This window comes from Microtus oregoni, unplaced genomic scaffold (assembly GCF_018167655.1).
Source record: "Microtus oregoni isolate MIOR12 unplaced genomic scaffold, Mior012 000033F_ref0000390, whole genome shotgun sequence".
Classification (NCBI taxonomy): domain Eukaryota; kingdom Metazoa; phylum Chordata; class Mammalia; order Rodentia; family Cricetidae; genus Microtus; species Microtus oregoni.
Genome location: NW_024543092.1, coordinates 16,564,618 through 16,577,019, shown reverse-complemented (window position 1 = coordinate 16,577,019; position 12,402 = coordinate 16,564,618). Strand labels below are relative to the sequence as shown.

The window sequence follows — 12,402 nt, the reverse complement described above, 5'->3', positions numbered from 1 at the left end:
CTGTAGTTTTGGAGTCTGGCCTGGAATTCGCTCTGTAGACCAGAACTCACAGAACTCAGCCTGTCTCTGCTTCCTGAGTGTTGGGAATAAAGGTGTGCCCCACCACCACCTGGCAACTCTTTAGTTTTTTTTTTTAATATGTATTTATTTATTTATTATGCAATATTCTGTCTGCGTGTATGCCTGCAGGCCAGAAGAGGGCACCAGACCTCATTACAGATGGTTGTGAGCCACCATGTGGTTGCTAGGAACTCAACTCAGGAGTTTGGAAGAGCAGGCAGTGATCTTTTTATAGTTTTTAAGACTGGAGTTCCGGGGGCTGGACAGATGGCTCAGCAGGTAAGAGCACAACCATTCTCTTCAGATGACCCCAGTTCAGCTCCCAGCATCCACAGGGTGGCTCACGCCCACCTACAACTCCAGTGATCTGACTCTTCTGACCTCCATGGGCTGTTCCAGAGGATCCAGGTCCCTCATGGGCTCCTGCATGCACATGGGCGCGCGCGCACACACACACACACACACACACACACACACACTGGGGTGTATGTGTGCACTCCCTGAAGACCGTAACTTTGTTCTCACTTTTTTTTTTTTTGCTTTTAGGGTTTTTTTTTAATTTTTATGTGTGTGAATATTTGCCTGCATATATGTACCACACGTGTCCCTGGTGTAAATTCCGACACAGCCAGGTGAGGACCTGAAGTGACCCTATCCCCAAGAATCAATGTGAAGCCATCCAATGCTGACAAAATAACCACAGCCTACTCTGGAGATCAGTGGAGACAGAGAGCCACCTGACAAGTGCCTTTGCTGGAAAAACTGCTCAACTCCCACCAAGAACAGTGAGAACTTGTAGCATTCTAGGGCTACTCCATCTCTGCTGCAGTGTGCCTCCCCACACCTCAGAGGCCATGCCTGGCAAGGCAGGCTGTGGAGATCAGCTGCAGCATCATTGACATAGGAGCAGGGGGGAGATGCCTATTCTCAGGAACACTGGTGCCAGGCAACCTCAGGGGTGAGGAGGGAGAACAGTGGCTGTGTCTAGCAAAAATGGCAGAACCAAGCACATTCTAGGATGAAGCTGTGCAAAACAGTGGGGACCAAGTGTACACATGCAAGGGAGACAGGAAAGGGTCCAGGTAGGATACAAGGCACAGTGAAGTCCCAGTTGCGTGGTAGTCTAAGGCAGCAGGATTATCTGAGTCCAGGAGTTTGGGACAAGCCTGGACAACACAGAAAGACCCTGCTTCCAGAAACAAATACTACCCCCAAACAACAAAAACAAAACAAAGGACCAGGACAAATAAAGGCTGGAGATAACCTGACGTGACCCAAGCTCTGAATGCCTTCTTCTACTTATAGTTACATCAAGAGAAGAAAGACCCCAGCAGTCCCAGGCATCCTGCTAGTTCATGTGTAGAAGCAAACCTTAGGACGCCAGTCTTAAACACACAAACACAAAACAACTGAGTTGTAAGGGAGATAGTATTTTGAGATTCTAAAACTGCATAGGACAGCTCCTTATGCAAACAAAATACAAACAGCAACAACAGAATGTAGACATGTTGAAACAGATTCTCAGAAAGGACCAATGTTCATTTAAACAAACAAACAAACAAACAAACACCCAAACAAACAAAAAGCCAACTAGAGTTTGGCTAATAAGAAGCAAACTAGAAAATATATTGAAGAAAAAAAACCAGTCAGTAGAAATTGTTACTAAGCGTAGCTAGATGATGAATTTTGCTGTCAAAAAGCAAAGCAGTTTCTCTAAGTATGTTCAAAAAACTATCAGAAAAATTAAAGAACAACATGACAGTGATCAACAATCAGAGACCCTAAAGGACACGGAATCACAGAAAGAAGTGAACAGAATGCCTGGAGTTGGCAGTGCAGGGACTGAAACAGGAAATTCACATCAACAATCAACAGAATTGCAAGATGGCAAAGACAAGACTGTGAGTCCAAAGAGCTTCACACTTAGATGCAGCAGAGGCAAACCCCGAGTGTCACCAGCAGCCAGGCTGGTGCTTGTGTGGGAAGAAAGCAGAATTAAGGGCTGACTTGTGGCGACAAAGCAGGTGGATGGCGGTGGGAAGACACTGGCTGTGCAGCATAGAAAACAGCAGCTGAGGATCCTATAACCAGCAACCTGTCCTTCGGATGTGGGAGCCCCTCTGTAGCTGTGAGTAGGTCTTATTAACTCTGGGTAATAAAAAAGCTGTTTCGACCAATGGCTTAGGAGAGTAAAGCCAGGTGGGAAAATTGAAGAGAGATATAGAGAGAGAGTAGGTGGAGTCAGGGAGATGCCATGTAGCTGCAGAAGGAGAAAGATGCTGCTGGAACCTTTCGATAAGCCAGTCTCGTGGAGATACACAGATGAATAGAAATGGGTTAATTTACAATGTAAGAGCTAGGTAGGAATATGCCTAAGCTGTTGGCCAAGCAGTGTTTTAATTAATAAAGTTTCTGTGTGATTATTTGGGTCTGGGTGGCTGGGAAACGAACAAGCAGTCTCCAGTTACACCCTTCAAAAATATAGGCAGAGGGGATTGAGACAGCTCACTGGTTAAGGCACTGGGTGCTCTTCCAGAAGATCTGGGTTTGAACCCACATAATGGTACACAACTATCTGTAATTCCAGTTCCAGGAAACTCAATGTCCTCTTCTAGCCTCTATGGAATGAGGCATGTAGGTATGTAGGCAAAACAGCCATGGTCATAAATATAAATACATTAAAAAAGGATCAGTCTGAGGATGTGCACTATCTGATTTAGTGACATTAATCAGCACTGTGTGGTTTTGGCAAAAATATGAAAGAGAGAGTAAACGAGCCCAGAAACAAATCACACAAACAGTCAAGTGAATCTGTGCAAAGGGCAGATGCAATCACAGGGCAAGGAGTCTTTCTGGTGTCCAGATGCAAACAAGTGAAGCACCCTTCTGCTGTGCTTACAGCACACAACAGTCAGCCACAAACACATCAGACATGAATGCAGAAGCTCAAACTACTACTTTTAGGAAAATGTATCATGAACTGAACCTAGAGGCTTCGTGATACAACATTAGGGGCACAATTCATAAAATCCCGACATGCTGGATGCTAAGGTCAGATGAAATGTCTCTCACAGGATCTGGTCTTCAATGCTGAGTCCCTAGCTTGTGGGACTTTCGGAGGCTGGGTTCAGCGGGGTGGAGTGGGTTACTGAGGTGTCCCCTCTCTCCACTCTCTGCTCTGCTACACACAGGCACAGTGAAACCTCTACCATGTGAGCCCAAATTCACCCTTCTCCCTTTAATTAAACTGTTTCTTTTAGATATCTGTCACTAAGACATGGGATTTCTAAAAATTAATGGCTTGTGCTACACACTGTTTGGAGAACAAAAGGGCAAGCTACAGTTGGAGCAGCCATGTACACATCACACACTGGTGGAGAACTGTTTCTAGAACATGCACAAATAAGTCAGCAATAAAAAAAATAGACTAGCAAAATTAAAAAAAAACATTTGAACAGACACTTCACCAAAAAAGACACATAGATAGGAGTAAGTGCATGAAAAGATACTCTATACAATCCATCAGTACGGAATGAAACAAAAAAAAAAAAAAACACTACATGCCTACAAGACTGGTCAAGCACCGGTTGTGGTGGTGCACGCTGGTAGGATTTGCTGAAGGAGGCAGAGGCAGGAGGATCACAAGTTCGAGGCCAGCCTAGGCTACACATTTAAAATTAAAAAAAGGACCATTCAGGCAAAATCAATGAAAACAGACATTACCAAGTATAGGTAAAGATGTGGACTCATGGACATTTTCATATATTACTAATATGGATTCCAAAATCATACAGCCAGTCTGACAAGTCATAAGCACAATGTGAACCAACTGATCTATTCACTCTACTGGTTGGAATACCCCAAAGAAAATTTGTTCATGTTCATACAAAAATCTGTTTGCTAGGCTGCATGTTATAATGTGTTTTAATCACAGTACTGGGGGCAGGGGCGGCTGAAGCAAGGGAAGCACCATGTTGAGGTTGGTTTGCGTTATGTAATGAGCTTCAGGCCAGCCTGAGCTACTCAGTGAGGGCCTGTCTCAAAAATAAACAAAATCCTAAGAAAATATCTATCCTGGTAATGCTACATTAGCTGGAATTAGAAGGTCAAATGTCTGTCAGTGAATGAAAGGGTAAAGAATTACAGTCTATGCAGACTCTATTAACAGCAATAAAGAAAACTGCTGATCCAACACAGGAATGGATCTCAGCTGCACTGTTTCCACTCATGATGGATTCCAGAAAAGGCAAAATTGCCGCCCCCCCTTCTTTTCTTTGCAGGGTTGGGGGCAGGGTTTCTCTGTGTAACAGTTCTGGCTGTCCTAAAACTTGTTCTGTAGACCATACTGGCCTTGAACTCACAGCTATACACTGGCCTTTGTCTGCCTCCTGAGTGTTGAGATTAAAGGTGTACCCACCACCACTCGACTGAACAGGCAGAATTATAGCAACAAGGAACTGATCAGATATTGTCAAGGACAGGAGTAGAGAAAGGAGCTGGAAACAAATGCTAATGCTGAGCATCATGAAGTTTTGGGAGGCAACAGAACTACCCTGTGTTACAAACAGTGGTGATTATAACACTGTAAAAGTCGGTACCAAAAACAAACTTACTACATATAGTCTAAAGGGAATTTTCAGAAAATACAGCCCCAACTTTCTTTCAGAAGAGTACACATTTGAGCAAATCTTCCAGTAACATGGACCCATCTACCAACAGCATGTGCTACCTAAAGCAGCATGCCAACACCGTGGGTCTCAGCCAAAGCCTTTCGTATCTAAAAGCACTACCACTGCACACTTAGTAGGAGCGCAGGGCACTACCACTGCACACTTAGTAGGAGCGCAGGGCACTACCATTGCACACTTAGTAGGAGCACGGGGCACTACCACTGCACACTTAGTAGGAACGTGGGGCACTACCACTGCACACTTAGTAGGAACGTGGGGGCACTACCACTGCATACTTAGTAGGAGCGTGGGGCACTACCACTGCACACTTAGTAGGAGCGTGGGGGCACTACCACTGCATACTTAGTAGGAGCGTGGGGGCACTACCACTGCATACTTAGTAGGAGCGTGGGGCACTACCACTGCACTTAGTAGGAGCACGGGGCACTACCACTGCATACTTAGTAGGAGCGTGGGGCACTACCACTGCACACTTAGTAGGAACGTGGGGGCACTACCACTGCATACTTAGTAGGAGCGAGGGGGCACTACCACTGCATACTTAGTAGGAGCGAGGGGGCACTACCACTGCATACTTAGTAGGAACGTGGGGCACTACCACTGCACTTAGTAGGAGCACAGGGCACTACCACTGCACTTAGTAGGAGCGCGGGGCACTACCACTGCACACTTAGTAGGAGCGTGGGGCACTACCACTGCACACTTAGTAGGAGCGTAGGGCACTACCACTGCACTTAGTAGGAGCGTGGGGCACTACCATTACACTTAGTAGGAGCGCGGGGCACTACCACTACACTTAGTAGGAGCGCAGGGCACTACCACTGCACACTTAGTAGAAGCACGGGGCACTACCACTGCACACTTGGTAGGAACACGGGGCACTACCACTGCACACTTAGTAGGAGCACAGGGCACTACCACTGCACACTTGGTAGGAGTGCAGGGCATGTACTATGAAAGCCTAATGATTTGGCCCTCAGTCTCAGCCTTGGGAAAGATAGCGGCCTCCCTCACTGACTTCCTGGCGGTGCACACACTAGGATGCCCTGCACGCCGCCTAAAGCAAAGGAATCAGCGCAAGAATTCATTAGTCAGGGACTGAAATTTGATCATTTTTATTTAATAATCCTCCTTGTGAAAATCCTTCAGAAACAGCGGGCTCAGCTAGGACTTTGCATGGCATTTTGCGCTTACTAGGTATTTATACCAGGTTCCAGAGACTTGTAACCAAGGGGGTAGAAGGGATGTATGTTTATCCGTTTTCCATAAACCTTACCTAAGTTTTCATTAAGAATGTGAAAACAATCTTTTGGAATCCCCAAATACAACCTGTCTGACTCTGTCCTGTTTTCACAAAGAATGAAACGTGCAAACAGAAACACCTAAGAAACTTCGTGGACAAGCGTCGTGACATAAACTCCCAGACTTCCTCTTCCTTTTGTCTGGGAGTTCAGTGAGGGGAGTCCACACACAGCACTGATCTTGTGGGTACCACAGACAGGAGGCAAGGAGAAATAAGGCTGTTGTGTGCCTCTGAATGTCCTCGGCATGCCTCCAGAGAGTGCTCAAAGCCCGACTTTCTTCAGACGGAGGATGCTGTTTGCTCGCTATGCCATGCCCCTGGCTGCATGCCTGCTCTTCCCCTCCCCCCTTTAAAGACAAACTTTAATGTGGAAGGACTGAGAGCTCTATGATGCTTTAAACCAATAATGAATTACTTGGCTGAAAACCGTCACCTGTTCATTTAAAAACCGTGAAGCACATGCTATGCCAGCCTACTGGGTAAAAGCAGAGGATAAAATTGCCCCCAGACTGACATTTATAACATGTAAAAAGAACTGGCATCAAGTCTACTGCTTTAAAAAGAAAGCTCTGAGTTGGGCAGTGGTGGCGCATGCTTTTAATCCCAGCACTGGAGAGGCAGAGGCAGGTGGATCTCTGTGAGCTCAAGACACCAACCTGGTCTACAGAATGATTTCCAGGCACGCTCCAAAGCTACAGAAAGAAACCCTGTCTCAACACCATCCTCCACTCTACCTCACCCCCCAAAATATATATCTATATCTATATTTATATTTCTATATCTATCATCTATCTATCTATCTATCTATCTATCTATCTATCTATCTATCGAGCGCTCTGATTTAAAGTAAAAAGGGTGACGAGAAGAACAGGGCATGTGACCTGAACAGGTTGTAGAGCAGTGTGTGGGTCTGTGGCCCTGAGTGAAAGGCAGTTACGCTCTGCAGCACCCTGGGGTCCAGCCCTACGGAAACACTGCAGCAGCACTCACAGGCCTGCTGGATGTGCCCACCCAGGAGCAGGATAGCACCCTCCATCCCACTGCGACAATGTCAAGTTTTTGAGGTTTCCAAAATAAAATAATCCAAGCCCAAACAATTTCTTTAAAAACTAAAAAATTTCATCTCCACAAAACAAGACAACAAAAAGACAAAACGAAACCCTCCAGAGGAAAGTAAACAGAAAACAAAGTAAAATATAAAGTTTTAAGAAGAGTGACTTTTACAGGTCTTGAAGATGCTAATTCTAGCTAAAGATTAGCTGGTTCAACCTCATAACACAAACATAGGATGCTTGAGGATCAAACACAAACTCCCCGCTTTCAATGCTTTGGGGTCCGTTTCCCCCTCTGCTATGAAGCACAAAGAAGAAAGAACTCTTCAAGTGCCCTAGAGCACAGGGACCGGCCCCTGGGGACAGGGTGGGCTGCAATGCTGAAGTCTCACCCGGAACTGCCATCTGGTGGGCTAAGATGATTTGTGGTCCCTCCCTAAGTTCCTCAGCTCTTACTGAGGGTTAGGCCTTCTTTGGCCTTCTCTTTGGGGAGGGCCTTGTTTCCCCCCCACTTCCTCTCTCCTCTCTCCCAGGCCCCTCCAGATCTGGCTGGGCTAAGCCTCACTCTCGCCCTCCGTCCATTCCTCTCCACAGGGAACTGAAGGAGGAGGGTCGTCTTTCTATCTGTTGATTTCATTGGTTAAGCAATAAAGAAACTACTTGGCCTCATAGGTTAAAACATAGGTGGGTGGAGTAAACAGAACAGAATGCTGGGAGAAAGAAGCTGAGTCAAGGAGTCGCCATGATTCTCCCACTCCAGGCAGACACAGGTTAAGATCATTCCTGGTAAGCCAGCTCGTGGGCTACACAGATTATAAGAAATGGGCTAGTCCAGGTGCGAGAGTTAGCCGAGAAAAGGCTAGATATAATGGGCCAAGCGGTTTTTAAAAGAATACAGTTTTCCATGTAATTATTTCGGGGCATAAGCTAGAGCTAGCCATGTGGGCGGCCGGGTGCCGGGGACGCAGCCCCGCCGCTCCTATTTCAACAGGGAACACTTTAGTCACTTGAGAGTTTCTACCTATCTATTGAAACTCTTAGTTTCAGGGATGCTCAGCCCCTTTACTAATCCATGTTCTAAGTCACGCTTCTCACTGAGTCCTCAAACACGTATCCCCGTCCCACACTAGAAGAGACTCATGTCTGAGATGACAGTTTTTAAGAACAGAGGCAAACCCTTTCTGAGCAGATGTACAGGGCAGAAGGTGGGTTACTGAGCAAAGAGTTTCTCATTTTTAAAAGGTATTTTAATTATTTTAAATTTGTGTGTGTGTGTGTGTGTGTGTGTGTGTGTGTGTAATGTGCACATGAACGCAGGTGCTGGTGGAGGCTGAAGCTGGAGCTGTAGGCAATTACAAGGTACCCAATACAAGTTCTAGAAACTGAAGTTGGTCCCCTGCAGTAGCAGTGCACATTCTTAACCGCTGAGCCACTCTCCAAACCTCACGTACCAGACTTTTGGCGGCAGGACAAAGTGGACTGAATGTGACATGTAAGTAAACAAGGAAAGGGAGAGGGTACGAGTGTGTGATGCAGAATTCCTCCTCAAGAACAACCCAGAGCTCTGACTTCTCCATGTGTTCTCCACACACCAGAGAGCAGGGCGGCAGAGCCTGTCTCTTGTCACTGGGGTCTCAAGCTTTTGTTTTCATTTTAGGCTGCTCAGATTTCTATTTTCTAAGGTTCTATTCTCACACTTAAAAAAATGTACCTTTTTGGTAAAAGGAAATAAAGACAATGATTTTTCCAGAATTCCAGGTACTTGTGCCCCTGCACATCAGGAGCACCACCCGGCCAGCTCTTCGCCTGCTACTCTAAACGGTACAGCCCACACTCACCTGTCACCTGCTTGTCTGGAAGAGAAGGGATCGGAATGGCAGACCCAAACTTGACTAGGAGACGCTCATACAACCAGTCAAAGTGCTTATACCTGTGGTTTACAGATCGATTAGTGTTCTGCAAAACAAGGGAAAGAGAAGAAAGGATTACCAATGCCGAGCACTGAAATGGAGAAAAAGCATGCGGCAGCAGCAGCCGTCTGAGGCAGGCACTCACGGTGGGTGTCAGCTGGTACTCAATGTAGCTCTTCAGACCGTACATCTTGGAGCCTTTCCGGGGATCCGCTACCACACAGTCGAAAGTAGAGGTAGGATAGACCCACATTGGGCCGTAATCGCCAACCTAAACAGTGATCAGGACAAGTTAATTCTGTAACTTGGGAAAACGGTAACACAATTGCAGTAACACAAAGAACAATTCCTTTCAGAACTGAGGTCCTACGGCAGCCATTCTTGCTCCTTTGGAGACGGAAGGGCTGTCTGTAGTCCTAGTAGACCACAGCTGTTCGGATGAACCCATCTCGTCCATGTGGGCATCTTGTCTCAGGATGAAGAGAAACTGGCTCACATTTAGGGAGCTGAGTACAGAAGCACATCCTCCTTTAGACCAGAATTTAAAGCTAAATGGGACAAAGGGCTTTTCCTTTTTAAACTTTTAACATTGACTGTTTGTTTATGTGTGCGGGCGTGCGTGTGTGTGCGTGTGCGTGAAAAATTTATGTATCAGGATTGTCAATGACGTCACAGTCTCAGTTTTTATACGCACTCTCATCTAGTTTGTTTGTGTTTTTCGAGACAGGGATTCTCTGGGTAACTTTGGAGCCTGTCCTGGAACTAGCTCTTGTAGACCAGGCTGACCTCGAACTCACAGAGATCCACCTGCCTCTGCTTCCCAAGTGCTGGGGAAAAGGCGTGTGCCACTGCCAGCCTCATCTGTTTTTAAACTAAATACAGTGCTGATTGGTAAAACAATTTTCAAATAAGCAACCGGTCTGTGAGTGATGCTTGAAGCAGTACTGTCCTAACTTCTGAACAGTCTGAGCCTGGCCAGAGCTGACAGCCATTATTTTGGCCATGGTAAACCTGGCCACCACTGACGGTTATTATTTAGGCAATGGTGAGCGTGGCCACAGTCTGATGGCCATTATTTCACCAATGGTGAGCCTGGCCGTAGCCTGATGACCATTATGTCAGCCGTGGTGAGCCTGGCTACAGCCTGCCGGCCATTATTTAAGCCATGACTAGAAGTAAAAAGAAAACAAGGAAGACCAATAGATGGGGCTACAGAGAGGTCTATGCACGCCAAGAACGGCAAGGGCAGCAGGTACAAGGGGACAGGAATGCCCACCTCTCATTCTGTCCAGAGGTGGAGGAGGGAAATGCCGGATGGGTATGGAAGCCCAGGCAATGGTCACTACAGAAGGTGCCTGAGGACTGTAGATGGTTAACAAGGCACTAACTAAGAGGTCTCTAAGAACACAACTAGGCTGCCTCAGGGCTATGTCTGCAAGGCTCTGCTGAGCCCTCATCTTGAGCAGCAACCTTCTGTGACGAGGACAAAGGGCAACTGCCTGGTCCTCAAACTCACCAGGCCTAGGTTGTCCATATGTAATGTTACTTTTTATCCTAGGCCCAAACTGGATCTCTGTTCTGTCTTCGCCTCAAAGACTCAATGGCTTTCCCATTTCTTCTGCTATGTGAGAAGCTGCACAGACAGGTCTGCCCACAGAGCTCATGGATTTATTTCTCCCAAAACTCATAGACAAAGCACAGGCTGGACTTCATATTCTGTGTTCTACCATAGTCACACCTGTGACAAAGTCCACACTAGAATGTGAGGGGCAAATCATGGCTCTTAATTCCACAGAGTTTTAAATTTAATGAGAAGGCTCATGATGTATGTCGTCCCCCTGCTCCCAGCCTGGAACAAACAAAAAGATTCAAATCTTTTTTTATTTGTTTTTCGAGACAGGGTTTCTCTGTAGCTTTGAAGCCTGTCCTGGAACTTGCTCTGTAGATCAGGCTGACCTTGAACTCACAGAGATCCGCCTGCCTCTGCCTCCCTAATGCTATGATTAAAGGCGTGCTCCACCACCGCCACCACACGGCTCAAATCATAAACTACTCAGCAGGTAATTGCCCCATCTATGCTTTGAGGGACAAAGGTGTTAGGGCTTTGGGATACTGCACTTCTATTTGTTGGTTCCTAGAATTCTAAGCATTTTACAAATGAGGAAAAGTAATTAAAAGGTCCATTATCATTCCTGGTATTTTATCATGGGCCCCTGAAACCAAAGATTACAGCAGAAAGCAGGTGTTTCCTTGGGCTGGCAGCCATGGTGATTACATTCAAGGCTTCCATCAGCTACAGGTTGAGTCAATAGGGTTACAAGACAGTCATAGAGCTTTTCCCCCTAGAATTTCACTAGATATTGCCTAGATGGAAAGGTATTAAGAATCAAAATATGGGATGAGACCAAAGAGCATTTGTCATATTATGTAATAATCATTTCACCAAGACAGATTCAACTGTTATTGGTTCCATTAGCTCCCAGCTTTTATTTGTTAGCCCCTTATCTTGGGCTGGCAGGTGGTTTACTGGAAGAAATTCTATTACCAGTATATTGGGAAAAGCACCTTATCCTAATGATGTGCTCCACTTTCATCAGGGTAGAAACCTAAATATCTGAACTGAGCTTATTGGCTGAATAAATAAGGCTGGTAGAAAAGAGAATGTGAATTATGTCTTACAGTCTAAGACATTTAGAAAAGGAAAAGTATTAAAATGTGCGACTGATGGTTGAACATTAACAGTTGAAAGATAAAAATAGAGAAATTGAGAGAAGCAGTAACAATCATTAATTTATGCTGATTATCTTTAGTATGCCTAATAACATATTGTCAACTAGCTGGGACAGTATAAGTGTGCTTAAAAATACTTCAAAAAAAGACTAACATTCTTAGCTTAGGCATTATAAAAAATTTTAATTAGCAATAAAACAAACAGACAATAACGAACAAACTTACAATGATGGGGATTTTCTCTTTGGGTTTTGCTAGCTGCTTGGCCAACAAGTACTGTTCTATGCCAGGCTTTGCAAATCCAGGAAATCTGAACATGAAGATAAATGCTGTGAGTCTCTGTCCTTCCTCATACACTCTACAGTTCTCACCATGTGACCATAACACACCGCACATGCTACAGTTCTCACCATGTGACCATAACACACCGCACATGCTACAGTTCTCGCCATGTGACCGTAACCCACCGCACATGCTACAGTTCTCACCATGTGACCATAACACACCGCACATGCTACAGTTCTCACCATGTGACCATAACACACCGCACACGCTACAGTTCTCACCATGTGACCATAACACACCGCACATGCTACAGTTCTCACCATGTGACCGTAACACACCGCACATGCTACAGTTCTCACCATGTGACCGTA

General features: G+C 45.6%; 1 protein-coding gene across 1 annotated transcript in view; it reads right to left on the bottom strand.

The window, feature by feature from the left end:
- Positions 1-12,402, bottom strand: part of Snx9 (sorting nexin 9) — an 87,964-nt gene that overhangs the window by 16,420 nt on the left and 59,142 nt on the right. The window contains exons 7-9 of the mRNA XM_041680357.1: positions 11,972-12,056; positions 9,162-9,287; positions 8,945-9,062 (exon numbers count right to left, since the gene is read on the bottom strand). Of these exons, the coding sequence (XP_041536291.1) occupies positions 8,945-9,062; positions 9,162-9,287; positions 11,972-12,056 (329 nt within the window). The remainder of the gene's footprint in view (positions 1-8,944; positions 9,063-9,161; positions 9,288-11,971; positions 12,057-12,402) is intronic.